This window comes from Hemicordylus capensis, chromosome 4, assembly GCF_027244095.1.
Source record: "Hemicordylus capensis ecotype Gifberg chromosome 4, rHemCap1.1.pri, whole genome shotgun sequence".
NCBI lineage: Eukaryota > Metazoa > Chordata > Lepidosauria > Squamata > Cordylidae > Hemicordylus > Hemicordylus capensis.
In genome coordinates, this window is record NC_069660.1 from 259,457,772 (window position 1) to 259,472,392 (window position 14,621).

Sequence of the window (14,621 nt, forward strand, 5' to 3'; positions counted from 1 at the left end):
TAACCCTTATAGCCCTATACTCCTAAAACTCTTTTCTATTATTCAATACCCATAAGCACTAAAAATGTAGGGAGGTTATATTTCTCTGAAGTAAGATTGACAGCTATGGGATAGTAAGAACCATTGTTTGAGCCATTCTTATATATATTTCTAAGAAGACCTACACCTCTAGAGCTGCTTTCCTGTTTCTAGACTATTTGAATGAAATATCAACCCCTTACTTGGTTCAACATACTGCTCTTATTACATAGTATTCTGTTTGGTAAATTTGCTGTCAGCCATTTGGATGTCTGTTTTCTCTTGTGAAATAGCAAACCCAAGAATATAGACTGCAGGTGAGTAAAACAAAATAAATAATTTCAGCAAGTACTCTTTTTTTCCTCATTTCTAATTCCAGAGATTAGAAGTAGCAGGTAAATTCAACTAAGATAATGGGTTTTGACTTTTAACTGGACAATGAGACACCTTTTAAAGTGGCGATTCTCTTACAGAGGGAGAATAAGTGTCCCCATTCAGCCCAGTACAGTGTTCCTCCAGTGGCTGTTCTAGCATCTCCCTTCTGTTACTGTTTAGAATGTGAGCTCTTTGGGTACAGAGAGCCGCCTTCTTCCTGTTCGTTTTACTTTGCAAACACTTTGAGAACTCTTCTGTTGTATATAAATCCAAATCCAAATCTTTGGCACATTGTTGGAAATTCTTTCCATGAGCAGATGGACAGTTGTGCTCATACAAATGGTTGTTCTGCTCATGGAAGGAACCCATTTCCTTCTAAAAGTGGAAAGAGCTTTCTATGATGATACATCACTGTGCCAAAGATTTGGATGCTATCCTATGTGTGTGGTCGTCAGATAACCTCTATTGCATAAAGGAAGGTGGTTACTAATGTTCTCTCTAATTTTTTTCATCTGTGTGCAGAATACGTTTTGTTCTGTGCGGCACACATGCCTTGTGGGCGGCACACATGCATTGTGAGCAGATATGCATTCAGAATGGGACCTTTCTGATTCAACCTGAGTGGGATCTAAAATTAACTGAGCGAACATCAAAAAATGTATAAGCGTGCATACATATGCACACCTTACCTGTCATTCTTCTGCATGATAGTAGTGACTAGCAACCAACAACTAATGTTTTTGTAAGGAAATCTATCAACTGACTTTTTCCTATGTTTTAATTATTTACGTTGCTGCCCTACCTCTTTATCTGGAATGTATCCTTCCACATACTTTTTGTACTGCCTTGTACAATTAACCAACGAATAAATCTCAAATGTGTATTGGCCAACTTTTTGGAAATGGATGCTTTAATGATTGAGTGTCTTAATTTAATTCAGACATCAGATATCTCACACATAAATCAATATATACATCTCAAAATAGCAAGCACATATAAATTCAGTGGGTAGCATCTAGATCTAATAAAGCAGTGCTTCATTAACAGAAACTCCTTCTTTGAATGGAAGGAGAGTCCTGCTTGCACAAGAATATCTCCTGCTCACATAAGGATCCCTTGTGTGAGTGCAAATCTCCCTTAGTTCAAAGAAGAAGCTTCCATCAATAAATGCTAAATATTATTATTATTATTATTATTATTATTATTATTAGAATTGATCTATATAGATGGCAACTTCTTTTTTACTTTAAAATATCAATCAAAATTGGTTCTGTAGAACATATATATTTGATTTAGTAAGGAAGTATTACTTATTTGTAATAAGAAAATGAAGTGTTGTCTCCCCACACTTTCATATTTAGATGCAACTAATAAACACTTCAGAAAGAAAATAAGACAATATATCATTATTTAACAGTCACTTCTGCTGAGCTAAAAATAGAGTGAAGTTTTCTTTGGTAGCTAGGCAACAGGGGAAAAATGCCACTTACCTGAATTGCTGTTTATTTTACTTTATTTTAAACCCTAGCTGTAGAAATTTGTATTCTCTGTACTTATTAGTTGGTAAAAGGAAAGACTGCTTATGGTGTAGCTAAATTGTTTAATGTACTATTTGATTCAGGAAACAAATTAGTTATCAGAATAAATTTATCTTTTATGGGTAACCAGCCATCAGTGATTTTTAATCTTTTCAAAACCCTTTCAGTATATTATATAATAAGAAAATGCCCTCTTCTGACTTTTTATATTTGTTATAATAGTATTTATTTGTTAGAAATATTAGACTGTGTGAGGCATGAAATCAAGATACTTTATTTTTTCCAAATAATGCAAATTTCTTATTACTGTTTGGTATTTTCCTATTTTTATAGTTGAAATTGATTTAATGTTTTAATGTGATTTTATGGAATTTTATCGTATTAACTTTTGTAAACTGCCTAGGGATAAGTTTATGAAAGGCGGTATATAAATCAAACAATAAAAATAAATAAGTGAACTATGTTTATCTACATAAGAACTTTTCAGGTTATGTACATGGTCATACTATATCATTACTTTGGCATTTAGGATGGGTTCATATGAAGAAATGGACCCATTTCCGGCTGTAAGTAAGGAAGCTGGAAAGATGTGTAAAATGTTGGAAACCGGGGCATGATGTTTGAATTAACCCAAGTCCTCCATGTAACATTCTCCTAAGATTCTCCACTTGACTTCCAAATCTTGGTTTCAGAAGTTGGGCAGAAGTTAGGAAAATGTCAGGTGGAAGACTTAGGAACTGGACTTGGGAAAGTTCATGCAGCATGCCTGCCAGGAGCATTCACTGCCAGTTCCCAATATGTCACCTACATTTTACCAACTTCATTAGTTGTTGCAGGTTGTGGGAACACATCCTTAGAAAGTAAAACGGATTTTCTTCCAACCACGTTGCATACAGTATTTGGCACATATTTCCTCAGTATCAACCAGTTCTGTAATACAAAAAAAGATTGTAGAAAATAGCCCTATTATTTTTAAATGTAGCACATAAAATTCATTTAGGAGATGAGGAAAATTTCCTTAGGGAACGAATTCCATAATCTCACTGTCCCACAGGTATTAACTCCTTGTCTTCTGTAGCATATGCATATCTCAGAAAATGGAAGGAATAACAAGTAGGGTATGAAAGTGACCTGAAGTTCATGGAAACAGGTAGTCTATAAGAAGCTGTAGTATAAAAAAAAAATTTAAAGGTCAAAACCAACCCTTTGAATTGACCTAGAAACTAACTGGCAGCCATTGCCATAAAGAATTGGAGTTATGTACTCTGAATAGCTAATCTCAGTTAATTATCTGACTGCTGCGTTCTGACAAATATGACCCATTTTCAGCACATTGCATTACATAGGAACATAGGAAGCTGCCATATACTAAGTCAGAACATTGGTCTTTCTAACTCAGTATCAGAGACGTAACTATAGGGGGGGCAGGGGGGCACGTGCCCCGGGCATCGGCGCCCCCTCCCCCACGAGCAGTCACTTCCGCACTGCCCGCGCCCCCCCCCATTGCTTTGCTGGTGCCTGGCGGCCAGTCAGTGGCCAGGCTTGGCAGCGGCGGCGGGCGCTTGTGAGGAAAAACCTAAGTATAATTAGTATGTTGGGGCGGTGGGGGGCGCGGGGGGGGCGCCATTTCAGTGCTTGCCCCGGGTGCCGTTTTCCCTAGTTACGCCTCTGCTCAGTATTGTCTTCACAAACTGGCAGCAGCTTCTCCAAGGCAGTGGCATTAATGTATCTGCATCAGTACTGACTCTCCATTTCCTTTGAGATACAATTCAAGGTGCTGATTTTGACCCACAAAGCCCACACCAGCTGTGGCCCAATATATCTGAGAGCACCTCCACCCACCCCCACCCCCACACACAAGTTTACCATCTGCATGACAAGTCTAGAATGGCGAGAGATTGAGAGTCAGACTCCCTGCACCTGTTGAACTTTGCTCTTGTAATGGAACAGCAAAATCTGAACCTGAGTTGTTTCTACAACCCTGGTTCTTAAACTTTGTTGTCTTGATGACCATTGTAAAATTGTTCTACAACAGATTAAAAAGTCATTTTATGTAATTATTAGGCCTGTGCATCGCTGACAATGTCAGATTCATCTGACATGACGTGACTGGACCATAGCACTGTCAGGACCTACTGTCCATGACCCAGCTGTTGGGCCATGTACTGTCACTGAAGAACTCAAACTCTCCTCTTTCTCTTCCTCCTTTATCTGTAACTGGACAGGGGCAGCAGGTAGAGCTGCCTCACACCTCTTCATTCTGGAGGGAGCACTTAACCAATTGTCTAACTGGCTTTAGGCTTGATTTTAAACCACTTTTTACCCATTTAGTTGTCCTTTTAGGTGTCTGACTGGCCTGGGTAATCCCAGAAGCACTTGGAATACTGAGGTACCTCATAAGACAGCTTTCTTTTCAGGACACCGAGTGACCCTTAGAAGGAAAGCTATCCTATTAGGTGCCTTGGTGGCTCAGCTCTCAGCTCAGAGATTTCCCAGGCCCCTGAGACACCTAGAATGATAGCTAAATGGAAGGGGGAAGTCGGTGTTAAAATCAAGCTTCAAGTTGGAAAGGCAACTGATGAAGTGATCCCTCTGGAGTGAAGAAGAAGCAATGCAGCTCTGTCCTCACCCAGAGATGATACAGAGAGAGGAGGAGTGGAGGGCAGTCTGACAAACATGGTTGAACTCCAACAGACTTCTGCAGCAACTGCAAGGAGGCTCCAACAACACCCAACAGAAGTCCAGAAGTCATGTCAATCTGATATGTCTATCAGATTGAAACAAGTACACAACCCTATTATTTATTACATTACTGTAGATCAAACCTACTTCCCAGGTTTTGATTTGTGATTGTATGAACCTCGAACTTTGTATCCTGTTTGATTACTGATCTTTGTCATCTACTGCCCATCTGGATAGCAGAATTCTCATAAAAAACTGCCTGGAGAGCAGATGGGCACCACTAGAATTTGTTTCCCGGCTCTATTTCAGATACTATAAGGGGAATTAAATTAAAATGCTAACAGCACATTCTGTCTTGTTTTAATTCCACTTTCTTTTTGTTGTGATATCTTCAGCCTTTGATTGACTTTTTAATCTTGTTTACTGCTGGAATAAGAACAAACTGAAAATTAAGACATTCTTACCCTACAGCAGCAGTTCCCAACAGGGGGTACTTGAAGGGATCCTCAGAAGATACTCAGAGCCTCTCCACCACCCCACAATGCAGCCATGCTATTTGTTTCCCACCTGAAGATCACTGGCTTGAAGCTGATGTATCCTTAGTGATGTGTCTCCTGCAGAAGGAGAGGAAAGATGGTGAAGACCCTTCTCCTCTGCTCCTGATTGGTTGACTATGTACTGAAGCTCAGCATGCCTCTTCCTTTTGGGATGTGCCTGAATCATTTCGATGCCTCTTTGAAGAGGTGTGAAACGATATGGCACCCTGCCACTGAAATGTTTGGGCACATGGTGAGAGGTTGCTTTAAATGGAGGCAGGAAGGTCCTACCGGCCCCTCCCTCAAGCTGCAGCCACCCCGCGCTGCCCCATCATGGTGCTGTTGCAATCAAAGTTAGCCCATGCTGCTGGCTCCTTTAATGTACTGCAGTGATGGGATGCTGCGGTCAGCATCCCTCGTGAAGTGCATGCTGGGAGCAGCATCCCATTGCTGCAGCACAGCATGTTAAAGGGACCAGTGGCATGGGCTGCTGCTGGCTGGCACAGATTATCTTTGATTGCAACAGCACTGTGATGGGGCAGCACGGGTCGGTGGTGGATTGACGGAGGGGCAGGTAGGACCTGCCTGCCTCTATTTAAAGCAACCTCTCACCAGCCCCTGGGATATGCCCAAAGCAATTCGTGCACATCCCTAGCTCCCTTCAGCCTGACTGACAGGCTTCAGAAAATTAGCCCTGAGTACTCCCATTGAAATTGAGACAAGTAAACCTGTCCCATTAGTTTCAGTAAGAGTACTTATAAAAAACTTAGTGTGGATGTGAGCCAGTGACTGTAGTAGCCTGTCTCTGTAACACTTAATTTGTGTGTGTGTGTGTGTGAATACCACACCATATGTGTGTGTATATACCTCACAGTCAGACACCTAAAAGGACAGCTAAATGGGTAAAAAGTGGTTTGAAATCAAACCTAAAGCCAGTTAGACAATTGGTTACGTGCTTCCTCCAGAGCAAAGAGATGTAAAGCAGCTCTACCCCCTGCCTCTGTCCAGTTACACATAAAGGAGGAAGAGAAAGAGGAGAGTTTGACAGAATGTCTGAGTTCTTCAGTGACAGTATATTATTATTATTATCTATTATCATTTATTTATTTATTTATTTGATTTCTATACCACCCTTCCAAAAATGGCTCAGGGCAGTTTACACAGATAAATAACAAATAAATAAGATGGCTCTCTGTCCCCAAAGGGCTCACAATCTAAACAGAAACATAAGACATACACCAGCAACAGACAATGGAGGTACTGTGCTGGGGGTGGATAGGGCCAGCTAACTCTCCCCCAGCTAAATAAAGAGAATCACCATGTTAAAAGGTACCTCTTTGCCAAGTTAGCAGAGGTATATGACCCAACATTTGGGTCATGTCTGAGTTCTTCAGTGACAGTACATGTGTATGTATGCACACGCGCGCACACACACACGCGTTACAGTTATGAGACAGGCTGCTCCAGTCACTGGTTTATTCCAGATTAAGTTATCATAAACTGCCTTATATTGATATTATTTGTCCCATTAATTTTAATGGGGATAATGAATCTCAAAGGTAATGTGTACCATCTAGTTGATTTCGACTCCTGGCACCCACCGAGCCCTGTGGTTTTCTTTGGTAGAATACAGGAGGGGTTTATCATTGCCTCCTCTTGCTCCCATTATATCTTAGTCTGAATGTAAGCTGAATGTAAGCTGAATGTAAGCTGTCTCATAACTGTAACTTTTAAATTTGTATATGTGCTTATGTGCACATGCATGCACACACATACACAATCTGTGACAGAAGGGATACACTTGTTAAAACAAGGTAGAACCCCTGCCCTAGAGAAGGTGATAATGCAAACTTCAGACTCTTTCTCGAAGTCAGGGGCGTAACTACCATTAGGCAAGGGGAGGCGGCTGCCTGGGGGTCCCCACGCCTCAAGGGGCCCCCCAGAGGCAATTCACATGTAAAGTGAGTGTGTGTGTATCAGCGAGGGGCCCATTTTAAAATTTTGTCTCTGGGCCCACTCCAGCCTCGTTACGCCCCTGCTCGAAGTGTATCCTTTTCATCAAAGCTTGTGGGAAAACCTCTTGTCATATGCAATTGTAACTAAGTTAACCACATTTTATCTTGTTTAATCCTTTGCTGCTCTTGTCTCTCCATCCTTTCCCCTTCTCTTTTTCTGTTGACTTCCTCATTGCCATAGCGTAGGCTTTAATCTCCTTGGGGACAGACACCTATTAGGGTCGTGCACAAAATGGTTTTTGTGTTTTGTTTGGAGCTCAAAACAAAATGCAAAAGGCTTGAAACATTTTGATGAAACAGCAGCCAAGCCGGCTGTTTTGATGAAACAAACTCAAAACATTTCAAGTGCTTCAAGTGTTTCAAGCACCATTTTTAACAGCTGTTTTTCCAGGGAGAGCTGATCTACTGATTAGGGTTGGCTAGTAGACCAGTTCTTCAAGGCAGGCGGACAGGCCATCCAAAGTGGAGGACACGCTGTCCACACAGCAGGTAGACCAGTCCCTCCGGGTGGGCTGACCCTCTAAGTCCAGAGTGTTTGATCAACCTTAATATATTTTCAAGTTATTTTATTCAGACTAGGTGCAAATTGATAGGGCTGTGAAGTCATGTCAGTCTGACAAGTACGTCAGACCTGATAAGCCTTCGGGCATTATCAGAATGGGTTACACATGGCAGCAGGGAGTCCCAACAGTCAGAATTTCTGACTGAACTCCCTGATGTTGTTTCTGAACTCCTTCAGACATTCCTATCGGGTCCAAGTTAAATAACCCATGTATCATCTCTCACGTGAGAGGTATCCTGCTGGCCATTTAAACTGAATCCAACAGGGATGTCAAGAAATGTCAGATTTCTGTCACTTCCTGACTGGGGAGTTTGGGGTGGTTATGTCGGCCCTCCCAACCATTTATGTCAGGTCAGATAGGATCCGACACTTTTTGCTTACACAGGTCCACTGATTAAGTTGCTAGCATTTTATAATCTTCAATAAAGAGACTGTTATGTGAAATAATACATTTGTTTTCTCTGTTCCTGCTTTTGGAATAATCACTCATGTCCACTCAGCCTATTCTGAGGAGTATTCCTTTTCTGGCTCTTATTGATTGTTTTAGTGAGAGTATTTGCTAAAATATTTTTACTTCTCTTATACAGCAATCAGAAATAAAACCACTGGGTCCTAACTCTTAAGTAGTTTTTAATGATTATTTCTTTTGGAGACACTACTGAATGCATGCTTTGCTTATCTTTATCAGTAATTGTAGCATTCTTAAATTAGGGAAGAATGTATTTATATTATTTGCATCAAAATCTTCTGAAGCTCTTTATAATATTTTCATAACTGTTCTGTTTCTTCATTAGATGAAGCCATTTAATTATGTTTATTCCATTTTTAATACTACAACATATTCTAGAAAATCCAGGTAATATTGATTGTGTTTAATTCCCTCTAAAAGCAATGGAACTAAAGTGCATATTTTTTAGAGTTGCCAAGACATAAAACATCCCACCTTTCTTCTTTGCAAGTTGAGGCATTGGGAGAATATGCAGCTATTTTACCTTCTACCTTGTTCCCTCACCCATTGTCCTTCATGACCTGCTATACTGAGGTTCCAGCAAGTTAGGTGAAGGAGATAGGTGACATAATAAGCAAGGAGGTGCAGCATCATTCTGTACCCTCACCTGCTACCCTTCAGTTTGCATGTCCTTTTAAACACGTAAAGGGTCAGACAAGATCTCAGATTGCAATTTGGCAAACCAGCTGTACCTTAATGACCAGTTTGTTTCAATACTTACTAGACTTAGGCTATTTATTTTTGTGTGTGGCCTATACATGATGACATGCAGTTATCCAAAATATATGAAAACAATTTCACACTTTTTTCATGACCCTGCAGTTTATATATGTTGCAAATTGTTTTGATCATGGAATATACTCGTGGCACATTTGAGAATACAAAATAACCTTTCTTTTCAATTACCTTGGAACTTTTATTTCAGTTTCTTAAAACATTCTTTATAGGTATTTCCACACTATATACTTGGGCATCCGAAGTCGACAGAGTGGAGATAATGACAGATGGCGCTTTTATTGGAAAATGGTCTATGAGTATGCAGATGTGAGTATGCTGCATTTGCTTGCTACGTTCCTGGAAAGTGCTCCACAGCTGGTCCTGCAGCTCTGCATTGTTGTACAAACACGTACACTTCAGGCCCTTCAAGGTAAGGATTTATTGACTGCTTTTCTACTGTCTTGCATACTGTTTGTTAGGGCTGTGTGAAGTTTCGGGGGCCTATTCAGGTTCATCAATCTGCTTGGACCCTCTTTGGCCCAAAGCGAAGTGTCATCTGTGTGGAAAGAAGTGGGGTCAAACCTGCCGGAGTCCTTCAGCCCTTCCATAACTCCCCACGCCTCAGATTCCTTACCAGAACCAGTAGGGGAGAGAAGAAAAGACTCTTTGCTCCCCACTGTGAAGAAAATAAACTTTACAAAGGACACTTTTTAACCTTTTCCCCTGGAGTCCCTGGAAATGGTTATCTTGGGAACTGAAGTCTTTTCTGCCATTGCCACAGCCTCAGAAAAGGTTTCTAATCCCAGTAACACCCATATTATTTCCTGAGATTCCATGTGAAAAGGTGTAAAACTATCCTTTTTAAAAGTCCATCTGTAAAATATGGATGCTTGCTGCTTCACAATGGGGAGAAAAGAGAAAAACTAGAATCTTTTCTCTTTACTCCTGCCAGGTCTTGTAAGTAGTGTGGCTTACTTACAAGTGGCAAGGGGGAGTGAAGTTTTGCTTTGAGCACCAAAGGATTTGGCTCAAAGTGAAGGGGGCCCCCCTTCAGAAGCTCCAGAGTAGTCTCTGAAGCGAAGCAGCCCTGCTTTTATTTTATTTTTTTGTCTGTGTAGACACAAATTCAGTACTGTGCATGTTCAACTAATGTCTTATGAATAAGTTGTCCTTAATAGGAGCTAAAAATCAAAGTAGGACAAAAAAAAACATTTAGAGCAAAACTACACCAGTGACAATGGCAGCTGCACTCCTAGGACAAATAGATGTGAGTGGCCTGATCCAGATCAACACTGTAGTGGGGGCAAAAGGTTGAAGTCCCCACCCTTGACTCCGTGGTCCTGATAAAGATGGGACCGCCTACATCTTTAATTTATTTTATTTATTTATTGTTAAGCACGCAGGACCAAATAACACAAAGTCATATATGGTAAATCTTGCTCTTAGTTTCTTCCAGCCTGAATGTAACATGCTTAAGGTTTAATACTTGGAATACAATATTCTGGACACAGGCTTCAGGGTCAGACTCAATTTGAAAACTAAATTAATTTTCTCACCATGATGGGAAGGTCTGAAAGTTAATTTCATTAATTCAGATTATTTCTGCAGTATATTTGGTAAAGGGGAGGCTCTGCCTATCTAAACTATTGTTTTGCCTTCTCATCAAACTCATAATCAGAGTGTCAGGAAACAGTCAAGTTCAGCATTTAGTGAAGCCTACTGTATAAACTGATAGTAGTAATTATGCTCTAATAATGAGACGCAGTGTCTTGGGGATTTTTTGCCTTGTTTTCAAACCAATGGCTGACATATTCCACAGCCTAATGCAGGAGGTTTTTAACCACCCACACTGCTGGAGTCTAAAACAAATCCCCACACTGCTCTGCAACAGGACTCTTCCACTACTGTTTACTATTGTGTGATCATATATTGCAACCTGACTTGCATTGAGAATATTTCAAGTCATGTCACAATGTGTATCACACAATGGTAAATTGTATCAGAGCAATTCCGTTGTGCAGCAACATGGATGTGTGTACTGGCTACAGCAGTACATATGGTTCAAACCCCTTACCCTGCAGGACATGTCAGCCAGGGAATATACTGTTACTGAAACAGTGGATGATGTGACATGTCATTCCACAGGGAAGATGAGAGTGGATATTGTCAGGCTATCTGATAATGGAACGCATCCAGAATGGAACACATTCTGCTAGGCTGGAAGCTCTGAGGTAGGGGCTTCAAAATGGACAGAAGCCAAGGGTTGCTAACAAGATTTTTCCAATTGGGCAGGGAAAAGACGGTGCTAGGATCAGTCTTCATTTTCTACCTTCAACCCTCCATTTGTGGGGTTGGGTGGGTTGGGTGGGGCGGGGCTGTACTGGCTTCAGATCAGAAATAACATATGATCTGAAGTAACATATAGCGTATTACATGAGCATTGGAAAGCATAGATATTTGTTGTGGTAGAAATAGTACTGTTTCTTAAATTGTATATTCTGCTGTCTGCTGGATATACCCAGGATTTTAGATTGCTTGCAGCAAGCATGCTTATCACAGAAGAAGTGCCTTTGTAGTGCTGGTACTCCTGGCAATACTGTTGATCAGTGCCTTTATAATATGTAACACTTTGTATTGAGACACCCTTATGTCTTATCAGAGTAATAATATACTTCTTATGCAGATGGGTTTGTGTTTTATTTTTTAATTATATGAGATACTGTGCAATACCTCTTTTTATAGATATATGGGAAACCACATACTGTTTGTTTCAGACTTTTACATAATTTTAAGGGTTAGTGTATTTTCTCTAGATCGTTTTAGAGCGCTATGCTGGACTACTTATTCCTTCATCTCTTAGCTCTAACATGCATTTCCATGCTGGTTTTCCCCCCTGTATGAGTCATGTACAGTGAGACAGTTTTTCCTAAGTCTAAACAACTTTTTGGAAAGTTATTTCAAATACATTTTGGATGTGAACTACTATATTTCTAGAAAGTACCAAGCAAATAGCAGCCCCATTGCTCTCTATAGGTGGCAGAAGATAAACTATGATCTCTTTTTTACTAATATATTTCTAAATCCTCTCTGATATGCACAACTCATCCATATGGCTCTGACTCCTTGGGATTACTTATCAGGCTTCTGCCTTTAACCATGCCAAATCAATTCCCAGGTATCAGACAACTTAAATTCTTCAAAAGCATTAGATTAGGTTGCTATGGACGCGAACTTTTCTTGTTGGCTGCCTGTAGACCAGATTCTGTGAATCCATTGTAGGTGACACACACAAATGAAACAGAATATGCAGAATATGCAGAAATTAGTTAAGCACAGCTCACAATAGGATGCATTCTCTAAGAGCATTCTGAAAAGAAGAGTATATATCATAAGATGCTGATGAATAAAAAGGTTTAAAATTTTGAAGGTTCTGAAAAATGGGAGTGGCAGTTTTTTCAAACAACCACATTTTCACTCAAAATACTGACAACTCCTTTTATGAAAAATTAAAATTCTACTCCTTAGAAAGCATAAGTTTTTCCCAAGAATTAAACATAATGAAAATTCTGTGCAATTCTTAAGACACTGTAATATTCAGTAGACTGACAGCAACACCATAGAGCTGCATAAATGAAGACTAATTTCTCACAGCTGTGCTCTTACAGCTGATTTTATTTTTAAATCCCACAACATAGTGCATGCAGTAGCTTCTAATTCAGAAAAAAGGACCAACTGCTGTATGATTGTTTCCATAACTAATACACTTCCTTTAAATTTTCATTAGAGAATTATTTATTTAGCCATTCTTTTTCTTTTTTCTTTTTTGCTGGTGGGACTACTATGTATCAAGATATATTATGTCAGAGTAAATGAACCCAATTATTTCCCTCATAAACAGTAAATTTCTAATACAAGTTAATAATGATGGGATCTTTTTGTAATGATGAGGGAACTAGTTGTTTTATAGCTGCTTCCCTCATAAAAACAAAGTAATCTTATATAGATTTAACTAAGAGTTTATTCAGAAGAGCCACCTAGTATGTTTCCCAGATTATGGGAAACACCTATATTGGGCAGCAGGGATATAGGAAATTGCTGAAAATACATCATCTCAGACTGCGCGGGAGGAGGCAATGGTAAACCCCTCCTGTATTCTACCAAAGACAACCACAGGGCTCTGTGGTCACCAGGAGTCAACACCGACTTGATGGCATGATCTTGCCTTTCCTTTTTATTCAGAAACAACTCCATTTTCTCCTTCTCTCCCTTTTCTTTTCTGACTCCGCCCCCCACACTCTCTACATGACCCACACTGGGATAAATTTCTAAACAACAAAACATAGAAGATTAATAGATAGACTACAACACTAGTAGATCAGATAATATATATTGCACCCTCAGGCCCAATAAAGACAGGAAACGCTTAATTGGAGAAAACGAGGGCCACCTTAAGGTATTACATGCATACATCCTGCAACAAGGAATATAAACTTATATTTATATAGATATAGATATCACATTTGACCTTGTATCACATAGCTTCACTTTTTTTCTAATGATTTCTTAATGAAGCTGAAATGAATGCAATAAAACAAATTAAAGTTCAAAATAACTGAGTTATTCAAATCCGAATTTTACAGTGGGTGACATCCAAAGGTATATAACACTAGCAATAATGTTCTTGCATGAGTCGAAGGGCATTGCACAAGAGTTGTTACATAGAGAAAATAACCTTTGCTACCGAGTAGTTCTTATGCTAGTGGAAGCCATTATACAACACAATACAACCCCTTTCACAACCCCTTTCACAAACTCTTCTACTACTTGGGCTTATTCTGCTGCTACGAATATTTATATACTGCCTTTCAACAAATGCTCTCAAAGTGTTTACGTAGGAGAATTATAAATGAGATGGGTCTCTGTCCCAAAAGGGCTCACCATCTAAAAACAATCTCTGCACTAGTAGTTGCCTCCACTGCCTCCGCCATCCCCACCGCCTCAAAAATAAAGGTTAAAAGTATCCTTTCTCTCCCCCTCAAATTACTATAGGAAATGTCCTTTACTTGTAAAGGGGAATCCTTACTGTATTCCCTTTTACAAGTATACTCCCCAAACTAGCCCACAAACTGGTTCAACCCAGTTTCATGGCCAAACTGGACTGGGTTGGATCGGTTCGAATCTGGTCTGGATTCAAAGCAAACTGACCAAACAGGTGGCTCATGTATCCCTAATGCCCAACATTAGTGCATGCAGCCCAAGCATACACCAAGCTGGATGGCAAAAGCACCTGGCTGAGGGAGGATCCCTCAATGCACCATGCTCCTGGCACAGTGCATTGAAGGATGTCAGAGGACTTCCTCCTCTGACATCCTTCGGATGTCACTCCTGCCATGGCAGAGTGAACTAGGGAGGGAGGTGGGCTTCCTTCCCCAGCCCACTGGCCAGTATGGTTGTGTGCACAACCTTTATGTAGCACTGCCTATATTGCAATCGGATTTCATGGATTGCCTCTTGGATTGCCTCTTTCATGGATTTCATGGATTGCCTCTTTCCAGGATTGTTGTTGCATAGCAGCCAGTTGTAAACTTTCATTCACTAATCTGTTCACTCTTCCCACTAAACCATTCCCTCGAAGATGATACAAAGAAAGAGTCTTGTCTTTTATCCCAT

The 14,621-nt window shown here is 40.2% G+C and overlaps 1 protein-coding gene across 1 annotated transcript in view; it reads left to right on the forward strand.

Annotated features, from left to right (window-relative positions):
* The window catches only part of XKR4 (XK related 4), a 272,966-nt gene that overhangs the window by 168,396 nt on the left and 89,949 nt on the right, over positions 1 to 14,621 (forward strand). Inside the window, exon 2 of the mRNA XM_053242772.1 lies at positions 9,182 to 9,381. Coding sequence (XP_053098747.1) covers positions 9,182 to 9,381 — 200 coding nt within the window. The remainder of the gene's footprint in view (positions 1 to 9,181; positions 9,382 to 14,621) is intronic.